The sequence below is a fragment of the Lissotriton helveticus genome, chromosome 7, assembly GCF_964261635.1.
Source record: "Lissotriton helveticus chromosome 7, aLisHel1.1, whole genome shotgun sequence".
Classification (NCBI taxonomy): Eukaryota; Metazoa; Chordata; class Amphibia; order Caudata; family Salamandridae; genus Lissotriton; species Lissotriton helveticus.
The window spans coordinates 1,010,373,947-1,010,390,241 of record NC_136068.1 but is presented as its reverse complement, the minus strand read 5'-3'; the positions used below and the strand labels follow the sequence as shown (position 1 = coordinate 1,010,390,241).

General features: G+C 44.5%; 1 protein-coding gene across 4 annotated transcripts in view; it reads right to left on the bottom strand.

Annotated features, from left to right (window-relative positions):
* The window catches only part of CNOT8 (CCR4-NOT transcription complex subunit 8), a 311,753-nt gene that overhangs the window by 25,664 nt on the left and 269,794 nt on the right, over nucleotides 1–16,295 (bottom strand). For 2 of the 4 annotated variants that reach the window (XM_078653688.1, XM_078653691.1), the window contains 3 exons: nucleotides 10,979–11,230; nucleotides 7,399–7,592; nucleotides 6,043–6,204 (listed from right to left, as the gene is read on the bottom strand). In XM_078653688.1, the coding sequence (XP_078509814.1) occupies nucleotides 6,043–6,204; nucleotides 7,399–7,592; nucleotides 10,979–11,095 (473 nt within the window). In that variant the 5' untranslated portion in view covers nucleotides 11,096–11,230. Of the gene's footprint in view, nucleotides 1–6,042; nucleotides 6,205–7,398; nucleotides 7,593–10,978; nucleotides 11,231–13,185; nucleotides 13,359–13,471; nucleotides 13,590–16,295 lie in introns of those variants that run through there. The other 2 variants (XM_078653689.1, XM_078653690.1) reach the window with 2 other exon arrangements.

Here is a 16,295-nt window from a genome sequence, read left to right as displayed (position 1 = left end):
GCTTCTAGAAGCACCAAGTGAGATTCCTGGAGCAATGCACTATGTGTGGATTGGCGCTTAAGAGAAGAGTAAATAGCATGGCAGCGCACAGGGGTATGGACATCACACACATTCAAAGTTATCACTTTAGTGTGTGCCATGTTCCCTTTGACAGAAGTGGCAGCAGTTGACCATGTGAAATGCAGCTATGGCTCGGTGTGTGCATAGGAGTAATGCTTCATGAGTGGAGGGGATACGTACGGGCCACATAATACATACACATTTAAACAGTAAAGACATGTCTAAAAACAGTGAATACCACAGAGCAGTGCACAAAACAAGTGTCTGCCCAAACCATGAAACAATGTACGTCACTCAAACCGTTATGGTATCAGTATAGGGGGGAAACGGTACAAAAACTAGAGCTAAAGGAACCCCAACTGATGAAAGACAATCAAGAACAAATATTCTTTATACAAGTAAAGCCCATATGTCATTCATATGAAGGAAAACCTGTGAAGTAAAGGGACATGGTTAGACAACTGCAAACAAGGAACAGCGGCAATGCAAACTCTAGATTGATGGAAGCTATGCAATATGAATCAAATAGTGGTGTACACTGTTTGTGAAGTCACTGCTGGCAGGGTCGCTGACTTTAGCCAAGAGGGCCAAGTGGCAGTGGAGCTTTCGTAACTAGAAGATCGAAGTGACTCTTCTTCAGGACTGGAATGCTGTGTGGCGTTAGCATTTGCAGCAGCACGTTGCAACACGTGTCTGCACTCTGCGGTCATCTGCTCAAAGTCAGGTGTAGCCTTGGGAGTCGAAGAATGCTGCAGTCTAAGTCTGCGCCCAGAGGGAGTGCGAGTTGTGCCAGTGTCCGGCTGCGACAATCAGGGCACCCGGGTTCCAGATACCTCCAACTATCCCCATTCATCTTCCGGTGAGTCACAGAAATGCGTGGTTCCACCCACAACCACCAATAAGCGCATTGGAAAGAGGAGCAGGTAGCGCAAGCCCAGGTCGCTGAGGCATCATTTCACAGCAAGAAAGGAGTTCCCCTGGAGCTGTACTGCAATGGTATAATCCGGAAAAAACACGATGAAGGCGATGTCTTTGATCTCAGTGGGCTTCTGAATTTCATGCAGGATGGTATCTCTGTCACAATAATGAAGTAAACGGAGCACCAATGGTCATGGGCTGGAGCCAACGGTGGGTTTTCGCGGTGGGACACAGTGTGCCCTTTCAAAGGAGAAGAACTGTGACAAGACAGCTGGAGGTCACTCAGCCATCGCTCCATAATAGTGACTGCATCATGCTCTCCACATTCTGGGGGCCCACAACGGGACCATTATTTCTCCTTGATCTTCCCTCTGCATCTTCGGCCCTCTGCTCCAAGGTTTGGACGCACTCCGATAAGGTCTGTAAGGAGGATTCTATGTGTTGGGACTTTGCCCACAGGTCTGCAAGGATGCACTCCGCTGTCAACCGAATCAGCAAGCTTGCAGTGGTCTGCATGTAGCAATGTGACTGCTGTAGCCACATTATCTATCTTGGCTTCTAGGGAGGCCTTAGTGCATTCAGTAGCCTCCAGAACGGTGTCCAATTTGTCTTCAAGCGATAGGGAGTGGCCACGCGGTACTTGGTCGCCGCAGTAGTTGCAGTCGAAGGGGAGAAAGGTGTGCCCTGGGTAGATGAGCGTAAAAGCTACACTTCAATGTAGCGTACGCAATGGTCCGTTGGTGTAGTGGCTCTGTCCCACACTCTTAAGGGCCCGCTTGCTGGTGTTTAGTTGTCTCCGGGATACCGCAGCACAAGCAGCCAAGTGCAGTAGGCAGGGAGCCTACTGCACTTGGCCACGTCACTCAGTCTCCTCAGGAATCAGCAGGAAAATCACACCTCATGCTGTGAGCATATGAGACACATGAAGCAGGGGAGGAGGAAAAAAGTTCCCCCCCATACCGGCTGATGCAACTCCCCACCAAGAAGGGAGAATGCACTGGTACGCAGCATAGACCACTAAATGAGGTGGGAGTCGAGGGGAGCAGAGCAGGCACAACATGCAGCAGCACATCAAACATATAGGCAACAGAGAGTCAGGACAGTGTCAGGCAGGTAATACAGTTCTGGGGGAGGGCACTGCAAATACAAGCCCTTTTAGCTAGTCAGCCTGCAGGGCGGAGCAGCGTGGTGTAATGACCCCAGTACAGACTTCTCCGGTGCCTTGTGTCTTCTGCCTCTCCCACTGTAGTGTCTGGGCCTTTGGGGGCAATAGTGGAGACAGGCCAGGGCAGCAGACACAATTGAGGGCCAACTGTCTGTCTCAAGCGCCCCCGCGTGGCTGTATGAAGATAACTGTCGGGGGCTGGGCCTTGGCCTGTACCGACCTCTGGGCCGCACAGCCAGTGGCAGAGCGGTTACAAAGCAGCCCAACAGCACCTAGTGCTCCCAGCACAGCCGAAAGGTCGCAAGGCCGCTCCGGAGCATCACACAGCGACCCCCCTCTCAAGAGGCTCAGACTAGAGGCAGTTAGGGGCAGCGGTCACCAGTGCAGGGGCTGCTGATCCCCTAACACAGTCTCTTCCTGCAGGTGCAAACAATCGCCGAACACGGCCTAGGTGCGCTAGGAACCCCCAGACCCTCACAACCGCTGCGCAGTGCAGCAGAATGGCAGTACTGCAGTGTACTAGTCTCCCCGCTCACACGCGGTAATCCGGCGCTCCAGGCAGGGTTGCCAAGTTGGTTGGTGCCTCAATGTGCCTCCGGCCTACACCCCCACTCTCCCAAGGCTCAGGTAGTGCGTCGCTATTGCATGGCAGCACCATTGCTGCAGCAGGCCTCCCCTGGTGCAGGGGGTGTCTCACCAAGTGGGCAAGGGACTCCCAACCTTCATGGGCACTTTGCCACCATGAAAAAGCGAAGCTCGTCCACCACACTCAGCCACCGCCTGTCACCATACAGCAGTAGCCCTAATCCAGGCCAGTACTCCGGTGTCGCCCCAGGAGTCCAAATGTTGCTCAAAATGTATTTAGCTGGTGTAGGGCAAGGCCAGGAACTCAATGGGGCAGGTTTAAACGGCAGATGGCTGTCAAAAGTGGAGATAATCTGCAAATAACGGTGTTAGGTGTATGGAGATATTTTAAAGTGCTTCCTCCATCTTGGTCTTGCAAGTGACCCCCCCCCCCTTGATATAGTGCATAGTAGTGGTGTTTGAATCATGATGTTACAGATGTGGTGAATACTTTCAAGGCCAGTGATACCACTTTCTGATCTTAAAAAGTGGAATGGTACATTTTTTCTTTGTGTCTCCGATGGCTCTTAATTGTCAAATTGGGGAAATAAGCCTCCCAACCTGATAATGACGTGTCTGTTACTACGATCGGTCTCGAACTTCTTTCCCCAAAAATTATTGCTGCACCACCATGTTAGTGATTGTGAGGCTCATGTTGTTAATTGGAGAATGTCCTCCCAATTGCCTCTCTTTAGGGGACCTATGATCCACGTGACACTGTTGTAGCGGTCTCATGAACAGATGGGCATTTGGAAGTAGTTATATGAAAGATACCATGGGTCCTAGGAGTGATGCAATCTGGCGACCTCATGGATTGGGAGTACCTCTTAGGTGATGACATTTTTGTAGAATAGCTGGACGCGCACTTTCGTTTCTTGTTTCTATTTTGGTTCCCAAGTATATCTAGAAAGTTGGTGGATTCTGTATTGATTGGTCCATAGTGATGTTTAAGCTTAGCTTTCTTAGCAGTTTTGTAGTCCTGCCTTTCTTTTATTTGAGTGATTGCCTTCAATAAGCCAGTTGTTGAGATATGGGTACACAAATTATTCTTAGATAGCCTATGACAACTGCTATACATTTTGAGAAGGCTCAGGGAGCTGAATTTAGTCCGAATCGAAGGACAGTGTACTGATAATGACTTTCTCCCAATGTGAATCTCAGAAATTGTCAGAAGAATTGAGACTGGAATTTGAACAATGCAAACGGTGGCGAGCCTCTTGAGAGGAAGCACGTTTTACTTTAGCAACTGATCTTTCACTTTTAAATTCACCTAAAGAAAGACAATATTCAAATCCACCCTGACGAACCTTGATAACAGGGCATATGACCGATGAGAAGATGAACAGAATACTCTCGCTAAAGCCAATGCTGCTGAAGCAAGGTCGAATTCGATAAACCCTGATGTCTCACCCTTGATTTACTGTATTGGGATACGAGATTCTCAATCAAAAAAATAGTTTTTTATTTAAAAATATAACCTCACCAAGCACACAACAGCGCCCTGCTCTTCGGATCGAAACAAAACACCACATTGTAATAAAGCAACATTTCTTCATCTCAATTACCCGAGTCTCATACTTCAAGCTGGTCAAGGCACGTAATTTTCCAAGATGGCACGTACCCTCCGCCCATTACATCTAAGCACTCTAACACACAAACAATCAAACATACATACAGAAAGAACCCTTTCAAACACAGCCACACAACTGATTATCCAACTCAATCAGCCACAACTGAAACATAGGCCTAAAATAGAATCCAGATATTAACTGACAAATACAATGATGGCCTACCAATAGCACAGCACGAATCGTGCCCATCTCTACAACATGGTATTTAAGGTGCTACAACATCTCTACAGTCCTTCAGCAACTCAGAATGACGTATATGGAGGTTGGTGTCAGACTACAGAAAGCCATGTCTGTGTGTTTAGCGCTTCTGAAGCCGAACCACTGTGTGCATTTTTTATTTTAATGCCATTCAAGCATTGGCAAACGCTTCCTTTAAAGAAGGCATTCTTCAGATTAAGAATGACAAAATCAATGATTATTATAAACTGTCCACAAAATGAGCTCTTATGTTTTAAAGTGTATGCTTAAAGTTAACTTGTTTGAGTGTGATGTAAACATTTTTAAGATCAGGGTTCTGGTATGTTAGTTAGTACTTAAAGAAACGCAACAGTTCCAGGTTTCTGTTGGGATATCCTTTTAGAGGCCCCCTAAACATTTATAAAATGTTGTTTTGGGCAAATTAAGTCATCTCGGAGGCTTTGGAATGCCCTTTCAGACATGTTTGAACGCTACCTAAATGAATCATCTCCACTGTTCTCGCTCTCAGAATAGTGCGGGTCTCTTCTATTCATTGCATCAATTCCATAATCAAGTCTCCAACCCTCTGTTCCCCTTGACTCCTTTCACACCCAGACCACCTCCCTTTCTTTTTATGCACTCTCAACATAGCTTCCCTTAAGCCTCTTACTTTGTCTCTGCTCTCCCCTTTATCCTATCCAGAATGCTTATTGCACCGCAGGTTTTTATTTCACCAAGGGAATGAGAAGTAAGTTTTATACATTTATGATTGCCTGTTTCCGGTTCTGTTTATGAGTCTTAACATTGCCTTATTGTTGTGTGTAGAATTCGCAGATACCCTGAGTGCGCTTTATAACACTGTAAAAATGAATAACAGAAAAATGGCTGAAAAGAGCCTTGGTAATTTAACCTGAACCCAGAAAGGCTTGTGAAAATATAGGACAATGAATACATGATTGGGAGGTTTCTTGTTATGGTACCTTAGGGCAGTGTGCCTGGCGCTGCTTCACTGGGTGCTGACCTGTGGAGGGGCGCCGACCTTGAGGGTGGGGGGAGCACTGTGTTTAGCAAGAACGTATGATTGGAGAGATATGGGGGAATTATGCCAGCTGGTAGTGAGAATCTGAGGAGGCGGTCATGTAGTGTGGGGGCGCCAACATGGATTGTCGCACCGGGCGCCACCAGGTACTTTATAACAAAGGCCAGTTCATAATATTTTGGGTATTACACATTTTCGTCTTACACAATTTGAATTCCATAAACCATAATATATGTAAGTCCTGGTACTGTTGGTTGTGGTAAGAGGAACTGTGTGAATACTGTTGATTGTGGAATGAGGAACTATATGTGTGAAGACAATGGTTGACGTCCGTAACTGTATGATGTAAAAAGAAATGTACTGTAAATAAAACTCGTACATGATCACATACCACCCTCAACTTTAACGCACACAACACAGATACATACCTATGAAAGGACAGCCACTTGACATTGTCACAGAGAACGACTCCAGAGGTCATAAGGAGTTCAGCAAACCGCAAAGTGTCAATTCCCTCTTCTTCATGCTTCTGGAACTGCAGCCCCGAATTAGCTAGAAGGTCGATGGAATCCTGAGAGTACATATCCTCACTGGGGAGTAAAAGAGGCAGAGATAGCAATAAGAATGGCCAGATAACATGAACAAATGCAGCTACAGTGTGTAGAACATGAAGGGCAAACATTTGTTGGGTTGATAGCCACTGTGCTATTGCGCAAGGATGTAAACGTTTTGGGGGAATGAACAATAAGATATGGAGAAGATGTGACACTATGAATTAAATAAGGGTGAGAGATAAAGAGGAAGAGACTCACAGCGTGGGACCTCGTGGTTGGGCTACGATTAAACACACAGGATTATAAACAAGAAGCCTGGGTCTGAGCTAGTAAGAAGGAGCACATGCTAAAAATCACGAAATTAGTTGAGCAACACCTGGGGGAAAGAACTTCTATTTGAAAGAAGGGAGGGACTTTGCTAGCAAGCGGTTTGGAGGCACAAGTATATTATGAATTTACAGAGGGATGTGTAGCAGGGTCCAGTTGAAGTTTACTGACAAAGGCATGTGCCTATGTCTACAAATTGAATAAATGTCAAACTTTTTGGAACTCACCAAGACTTGTAGGTCTTATTGTTTTTGAAAATCGATCAAGTTAAGCTGCAACTTTAAATCGTGATATTTGTGAGCCTATGAGCAACTTGGGAGGACAAACACTTTAGCAACTCACGCCCAGAGAGCTCAGTGTGCGTTTTATACAAAGCTGATTCGATCTTACACAAAGCTTGGAATTCAACACTGATTTAGTAGCCAGGAGTTATTGTGGAGGACAAGAACTCTGTAGAGAAGAAGGGTATATAAAGAATCTCACATTTTGAAAACACCAGTCTAAAGACCCTGCAGAGCCAATCCCAGAAGATTAGTGTAGTGTGAAAAATAGAATTCCACTTTTGTCACTAGCTGTTGTCACAATACCTATTAACCTCAAAATCTCAACCACTCTCTCCTCAGAAGCATTCACCGATAAAGGTGAAAGCTTTAAAAAGAAGGGTCTAGACATTGAGGGTACTGTTACACTGATAAAAGGAAGGTGAGGGTGGTAAGTAATGGAAGCGATACATTGACGTGTATCACGAGAAGCAAGTCCCTTGTTAGCTTTTTGTCACCTATAGGAGAGTTCACAACCATCAACAGCAACATTAATTATTCTCATTTGCAATTACTATGTATGAGTTCTCACTTGGAAGTAACAGCCAGCAGATACAGTTGCCTTCCTCTGCTCTTGACTTACGTGAGGTTAAACCTGAAGTTGAACTGCCAGGTGTTGGTCCCAGGCGGATACTCTCCCTTCTCATTCATGAAAGTCAGACCGAGCTGGATGATTTTAAGCAAGTCCACGTTACAGCGCAGAAGCTGATACTGATAGTCAATGGTGCTGCGGAATTCACCGATCGGCCTCACCACCACCCCAGGAAATTCTGTATCCTAAGGACAGCAATTAAAAGAACACTTAACACTGCAGAAAGGTTAAAAGAAAATTGAAGAACGCAGCTCCTTCATCCCCCTCACTTCAACTACCATCAAACAATCAGAAAGTTAAGAAAAAAAGCTACTACTTAACCAGTTGCCTTTAAAAGACAAGCAATTGCACAAACAAATTGATCTTAATAAGCAAGCCGCTAGATCCAGCCTTCAAGAGAAAACCACTGCCCTTCTACTTCAATATTAGCAATCACAATTAGATATTGTGAAAATAAATGTGTATTTTAGTTACCAAATGGGAAAGGCCAAACCCCTTCATAGCTCTACCCAAAGCATGGGTACAAATCACTGATGAAATCATTCAACAATGGCAAACTATGCCTAGAATCCAGACTATCCCCAACCCTGCACAACACGAAACACATGACGGTCAACACTCTGAACATGTAGCGAAGAGTTCTAACCAATAAGTCATTATAAAGAACTTTAGGGAAGAAGCACTTTCTAACACTGACGGATAAGATCCGGAGGCAGTTGCAAAACAAACAGTGCTCTGATCAAATAGCCTGTTGATTTCTCAGTAACTTAGCTTTTACCTACCAGATAACGCTGGTTGCATGCTTACTGTGACCGCACAATCCGTTGGCATCATACTTCAAACTGCCCTTAATGCATACATGTGCCAGTGAATTAAATTCACTAGATCGTCATTGTCGGCTCTCCCACGTTTCATTACTATAGTCTATCTGTGGCTGAGCAGTGCTAGCTAATCATTTACGACAGCTGAGAGCTCTCATTTTAATCATGCATGCAGTAGCCTGTTCACAGGTTTTTGCTATTGTCAATGCGTCTCACCTAAACCAGTTTTTCTTGAACCATAGGTCTTTTAATTTGAAGAGGAGTTTCCATGTCCCATACACTCCCTTTATCATCTCGCAGTTTCCAGACATGCGCTTTCCTTGTTGCTGTAAATTTTCTGAGTTCTTATGTCAGCTGGGCACTGCCATTTCCAATTTAACACCTTTGCCAACTCATTCTCTTCAGACTACACCTTATTTTCTGCAGAGCGGTTTTAAATTGGGTGATAACCTGTAGACTGCCTTTACTGCTTCTATGTGTAGTTCTGGCCAATAAATGTAATTCCTAGTAATTCCCCTCGTTACAGTTGCTCTCATGTAGATAATGGGCTTTCCTTCACGAAGAGTACAAATCATACCCTACATTAGTTTTATATCATGTGAAAAGTCAGTCCTTTCAATGACTGTTACGCCCTACCAATGTATTTAAAATCGACGTGTGAATCCGTTTTTTTGAACCCACACTGAGGAAGGGAGACACGCCGAAACGCGTCTGTTGGGTCTCATTCAATGAAAGAGAGTGGTATTAATCCTGCCTGAGTCTTGTGATGTCATGAATTTAATATGTAGTGAACACCTGAGCGGTGTCGGAGTCTGTTACATTTTAAACAGGCTGCGGTGAAGGATGTTTCAAACAAGCTGCCCGAACTGTTACCGACACGCCCTCTTAGTGGAGAAGTGTGGCTCATCGATTAGAGCGGCAGACCCTGAGGCAGAGGTCTGGCCCGGGACCAGGGTTCAATCCCCATCGCAGCAGGGTCTTGGGCTCAATGTCCTCGGACCCGATAATTCTCGCCTCGGTGCCTACTCTAATCATAGGTTCCACTCTGCAACTCTGGGCAATAGCTTGCTTAATCTCCACACCGGCCCTAACAACGCTAGGATGCCTGGCTTCACCTTGGGGGTGCCCAGGAGTGGACACCTCACAGGAACAGGCCAGGAAGGGTTCCACAGCGGTATTCGTACAGCGCTTAAGACCCCTGGGTGATAGGCGCTATACAAGTGCAAATTACATTTACATTTAGTCAGGCGCTCCACAGCAACGGGAGAGAGTGAAGATTGTATGGAATATACACGCTGTAGAGCCCCCCGGCGTTGGAGTTTGAGGTATGCAGTTATGCGCCCCGTATTGGCATACGCCAGTCAGCATGCCGCCCATCAATAAAATGCATTGGGGAGAGAGAGCAGAGCATTATTTTATTGCACAATGGGACACTACCTGGGCATTAAAGACAATCACAAGACACTGGTGGAGCACGCGTATAAGACTGCTGCACTCCGACGCAATTGTCGGAACAGTATTAGGTTTCTACACAGAGGTGACTACACCTCGCGTGTAAACGGCAGGCCTCAGGACGGCATTCTGTTCGGAGTCATTCACTCTCAGAGAGGGACGCATCAGTGGAGGTATATTTTATCAGGAACATCGGGAGGTAGGACTACGATATAAGATGCCACAACACACGGACTAAATCATTATCAACAAGGGTTGAGGATTACCTGAAGTTGTTTTGTCCAAAATCGGGCACAGGCCACGGTTAACTGTTTAGGCATATGGTAGAGGGTTGTTATGGCTACAGGAAGCGTCACCAGTACAAGGAGACAGTCTTCTTTCCATGACTGTTCTGCCCAACTAATGGGAAAACACTGTGCTGTATTTAAAATCGAAGCGCGAATCTCTGTTTATTTGAACCCACACTGAGGAAGGCAGTCACGCTGAAATGCGTCTGTGGGGTCTAATTCAATAAAAGAGAATGGTATTAATCCTGCCAGAGTCTTGTGATGTCATGTCATATGCGGTGAACCTGAGCTGTGTCGGAGTCTGTTACAATTCAAGCGGGCTGTGGTGAAGGAGATTATTTATTCATTCATTATCTACTGCCGGTCGCCAGTAGATAGTTATAGTTAGGACCTAGCTTCCATAGGAAAAGCGTTTTTTCTTTTCCCAATAACTTTGGCGCCAGTTGACGAATCTTCGTGAAATTTTCAAAACTAGTGGAGTGTTTTATAAATTTGCATCTCCAAATACTGAAAAACTCAAGTCACTTTTCGGGGTACCAATGCTTAAAAAAATAGTCATTTGTACCTTTCAGCCGGTGACACATTTCTACTTGTAACAACTCTATCCAGAGGTACTTTAACAACCAGATCATTTGCTTCTTCCCCAGCAAATGGACAGTCCTAGTTTGAGTTTGTGTGTTCTATATTACACGGGTCATTAGCAAATATATTTCAGATATACATTAACTAATTTATTTTGTATTAATGGCTATGCCAACATACATTCCAGGTTTTCAACATCCTGCCATCTTACGACCGGTCATGCAATTCCCTTTTCTGCTCAGTCATTCAATCTTTGCTTGCCCCCAACTAAACTTACTAACTACTCCGTAATCCTAACCCAATATGTTTAGATTTCGTTTCTACAAAGAATGTTCGCAGCCCCAGCTTTTTTTTTCCACCTACTGCATGACCAAATCCCACTGCTGAAGAGCCACAGGCCATGTCATCCCTTGGGTGAGGCCTGCTCACCATGGCGATGTAGCTGAACGTGCGCACCATCTCTCGGATTTTCCTCATTTCATCTTCCAAGTTGACAGCCCACACCTCGCAGATAACTTGGGTGTTATCCACGATTGCAGCGGGCATGCTGGGGGCGTTGGCGGAAGGTGCAATGCTGGGAAGTTGATGGGACACCAGGACTGACCACAAAAAAAAAGTACTGGACTCGGAAGATGGCCAATAAGGCTCAATGTATGGCGGCCCAAGGACCGCTGCTGGAACCTGAAAAAAATGGAAACAAAACATCAAACCAGTCTGGTGCAAATTAACTGTCAGAGACAAACAGGTTGCTTTTCCAAATACAGGAATAATGTGATTTGACTAAGATCAGTAAAGAAATGTCATAACTCTCATGGTTTCCCAAGTCTCTGTCTGAAAAATAGTTCCACAAGCACCATAAAACTTTACTAAGCAACAGATCTGAATTGAATATTCCTTGAAGTGACAATGAAAAAATAAAACAATATTTTTCATATAGTGTCTACACGTATAGTTGGTACAGCTTGCTAAATCTCTTTCTGTCAAGTTACCGGGACAGTTGTGAATACCTTTTAGTTATCTACACTTTGAGCCAGACTGCTGATGCCAGTTACTGTATTTGTAAACAGTGTTTACTGCAGCTCAGTTACAGAAAATATAGTGCATAGAAGCATGTCAAATGTGCCATAGACTGATTCACAACAAGTGCATGTTCAGAAGGCAGTGTCCAGTAATATTGTTATATTAGAATATTATCTTATATTAGGAAGGCATCCAGTACATTTCAGGGCATATTTCGTTCGAGTTCAGTTTCAAAGTGGTGTACAGTACCAAAAATTGGGTTAAAGGAGTTATTGCTCAGTCTCGTATGGCGTCTTGCTTAGCCCTATGTGTAAAGTGTTACAGTCCAGTTTTAGATGATGTACGGTAAAGCGCTTTGCTCAAAGCATTGCTGTTCAGTGAAGAGAAGACTTGATAAGTACAGTAGTGACCACAGCATATTATGATCCAAATAAAAAATAAGGTATGCAGGACAGTTTAGTTTAATAGCCCTGTCATTTGTACAATGCTCAATGGGTTACTTATAGTTCAGTCTTAGGTGACTGTATCCACACAGAACAGACAGATGTTCAATCTGACATTCACCACTTTATGCAAACCGTGGGGCATGGGGACAGTTTTATTTTTTAACTATATAATGGTTTTCCCCAATTCATACTATCTATCTTATAATATACGGATGTATTTTCTAATGGTAACTGCAGAAGGATAAGTGGGCATGAATAAATTCTGACTCCTGTATCAGCTACTGCCAATGGTTGTCCTTCTAATGGGCCCCGAATACCCATTGTATACAACGCCTAGCTGGCATTAATGGGCAGCAGAATCCTGTTGCAGAGGGGTGTGATAATTAAACGATTCTAACTGAATCTATGCACGTAACTTTATGTGAACTAGAGTATTTAGCAGGCGATGCAATTTGGCCTGACGAAAATTAACAGACAATTTTCACTATAGATATCAATTCCTATAACATCACACACCACCTCTTGCAGAATCTGCAAAATGAAAAGGTTAGCTAACCACCAGCTGCAGCGATGGCCACATGCATAGGCCCAGATGCCTACGCTAGACTTTTATATCGGACATCAAGCATCCCGGTAATATCTAATACTCCGAACTACTTTAAATGATTGCACAGCCCCAGACAAGCTAAGGGGCACCCCCACCCGCCCCTCGGAACAAAATGCCCAAGGGACTCATTCACAGTTATTCAAAGTCAAAGTGCCCCTGCACTCATCTGAAGGTCTACGTGCCCCCTCGTATTCCAATGAAGGCCCAAGTGCCCTTCTGCACTGCTCTGTGGGACCCTTGCACGTCTCTGAAAATCCAGGTTCCTCCCTTCAAACTTCTGCACTTCTCTGAAGGTCCAACTGTTTCCTGCACTCCTGTGTGGAGAAGTTCTAATTGCTATATAGTTTTCGAAATGCCCAACTGGACTCCTCTGTAGAACTCTGTACGCCCTCTCGAGCCCTAGTACACTCACCTAACCCAATTAAGGTAAGTACAAGTGACGCGCACATTTTTCTAAAGGTTCCCGCACCCATCCTACTCCTCCGAAAGCCCAAATGCAACATCCACTCTTGAATGTTCATGTTGAATCTCAATTGTACATGATACTCGCCTACTAGCCTTACCCTTTACTGTATATTTCGGACTGATATCTACTTTGGTTGTCTTATAGGGATCGAGAACAAGTGTAGAGCGCTTTAAAACCTCTGAATAATCACCGTGCCACATAGGGCTGCAAAAATAAAGTGCACCCCAAACTACTCTAAGGGTCCCAGTACGGAGGCCTGAACATTTTCCCATTCTAAATAACCTAGTTGTCTTTTGCATTCCTCTAAAGATCCGAGTAATCTCTACCCCTCCTCTTAAAGTCCTAGTGTCATCTGCCCTCCTCCTCTAAAGCCCCCTACTTACACGAATCGTTCGTATTTTCACCCTAATACCCGTTGTCCGTTGTTGATCTTTTAACGGATGTCATTTGTCTGTGAATTCAGCATTTCCGGGTCGCGTAACAACCAATCACACATTCTCGAAGTTGTTTGGGAGGGGAAAACTATTGATGTGTAAGATGACCTACGATTGGCGCATCGTTACTATGTCAGCCAATCCTAGTGCGCTGGCCAGAGTTCCGATGTGCTGATTGGCTACAGAGACACGGAGTCTGTATGCATGCATCTCTATCCGAGTCCCGAGATGATGTGCGATAGTCAGTGGGTGGTGCTACCCACCCCAATTTGGAGATTAGATACATTTTAAACGGAGAGGCGGACACGCGCTGTGCCAAAGACCAGGGATTACACCCCACCGACCATTGACACTATACAGAGTGTCCGTGGTTACCGAGCCGCAAGCTCCTTTTATCGAACCGCATAGCTCAGAAGTGAAATAGAAAGGCAGGCATGTAGTTATAATTTGCAAGTATGCTTTTATTTTAACCACATTCAGCAATAATGCAAGTGAGGACATGTGAAGTGAAGCATAGGTTTTGTATTGGACGGGTATTATTGAACATGTTTAACACTTTTTTGGGTATGCTGTAAAGTGCAGTATGCATAGTGTGAAAAGTTGGAAGAAAATAAAACGGTTCACAAACTTTATGCCTTGTCTTGTGGAGGCATACGTTTTTGGCACAACATCCTGTCTACTCTTTCGATAGCTGGTGCTTTGCATAAAAAACCATGGGTTTTATTTATTTATGCGTTTTTATATAGCGCAGACTTTACCCGAAGGTGTCAGAGCACTTCACAAAAGGAACAGAACTGATACAAGAGAACATTACAAATGAACAAATTACAAAAGCAAAAGTTACATTACATGAGGCAAAAGTGACAATCGTGAGCGAACAAAATACAAGAGGTAGCAAACGGTGCATTACAGGAGGAAAAAGTGACGTGTGCAGGTTACAAAAGCGTACAAAGTACAAGTAGAGGTATAATACTGCAATAAATGGAGGACACTCAAACACAAGAACAAACGTTACATAGGCAATGTTCGCACTTGTGCAAGTATCGAATGCAAACAAAAAGTAAGAGGTAGCAAACTGTGTTACAAGAGAAAAGTGACGTGTGCATGTTACAAAAGAGTACCAAACACAGGTAAAAGGGTAGTACTGCAATAAATGGCTGTCTCTCAAACCACAAGAACCCACTGGGAAGGCACTTCCATAGTCATGGAGAATAGAAATTTTCAATACTAAAAGGTCTTCCTTCAGATAATAGAGGGCATGAATTAACTTTGGAAGTGTCTTTGAAGGAGGAGAACTTTGAGGTCAGATTTGAAGGCCTGGGAGGAGGTGGTGGTCTGGAGCTGAGGCGGAAGTGAGTTCCAGATTCTCACTGCGTTGCCTGAAAAGGATCGGGCCATCGATCTTTCCTTCTTGAAAGTGGGATTGCACAGGAGAAGTCTATTCCTCCCTCAGTGTTTTGTGGCAGCTTTTCTGTTGGAAAGTGGATTATTAGTAGTGGTACATATGCCTCAACCGTTGGCAATAAGCCATTAACACAGTCCAGGACTCAGAATAGATCTCAGAAAATGATTCCCATGCCCAACACTTGGTAGCTTGGCTCCGACCAAACAGGCTTAACTTCAAAGACAGTTATGTAAGGCATTTAAAAAAACAAATTCAGTAATTAATTAAGACGCAACACCCAATAAAAAAATCAAACAATTTATAAAAATAGGAAATATTTTTATCTTTAAAATGACACCAAAACGAAAAAATTCAATGTAGGGAACCCAAGAGATGAATTTTTTAAAAGAATAAACACTTTCTATCACTTAGTCACCTTATGGAGGTCTTTTTCCCAAAGTTGCTCCAAACTTTTCAAACTTCTGGAACTTCTTTCTGAAGTTCCTCTTGGGTGTCCAAAGGGTCCAAAACAATCCAAGGTTCTGGAACCTCCAAGATGGTCCTGGAAAGTTTGGGACCACAATTGACACAATGCACCTGTCCAAAACCCTTGAAAGCCCACTGGATGCACTCCAGGCAGGGGACTCTTGGTGGATTTGACACAGGTGAGCTCTTTTAACCTGTAGCTTGCAGGGAGCCCACTCTTTATTCCTCTGGACACAAGGTACATCCGAAGGGCTGTAGTGCCAGATAATGCAACAGGTGCAGTCAGTTGGAATGCATGGCCTGATGGTGCAAATCAAGTTTCCAGCATGGCATCCACTCTTTATTCCTCTAGAAGTAAGGTTAATCCAAAGGGCAGTTGTTCCAGATAATGCAGCAGGCACAGTCTGTTAGAATGCAGGGCCTTATGGTGCTAATCTTGTTTCTAGCTTGGCAATCCTTCTCTCAGTTTCAAGCGACAGAGCTGAGAGGCTCTGCTCCTCTCAGAAATGTATTCTGTGTTCTCTAGGGGTCAAACAGAAGGGCATTCCTGTCCACTAAGGTGCATGGCAACTCCCCAGGGCAAGACAATTTCTTCCAAGGTGTAGTACAAAGGTCTCCAAGAAGCACTTTTTTTCTCCAAAATTCAATATGGCTGAAGTCTCAGCAGAGAGGCAAGATAGCTAAACCAATCTCCAGGATGGCTCATCTCTATAGTCTCCCTCCCCCTGGCATCTGCACAGTCCTTCCTTAAGCCTGCCACCTGGCTGAGTTCAGAGGGGATGGATGTAGATAATGGACCTGGCTTCTTCTGCCTGGCTCCTTCTGCCTTTGAAGCTCATGTTTTACGACTCCTCCCCTTTGCTCTGGCATTCCAGTGTAGCAGAACCCGCTCCTCCCAGATTG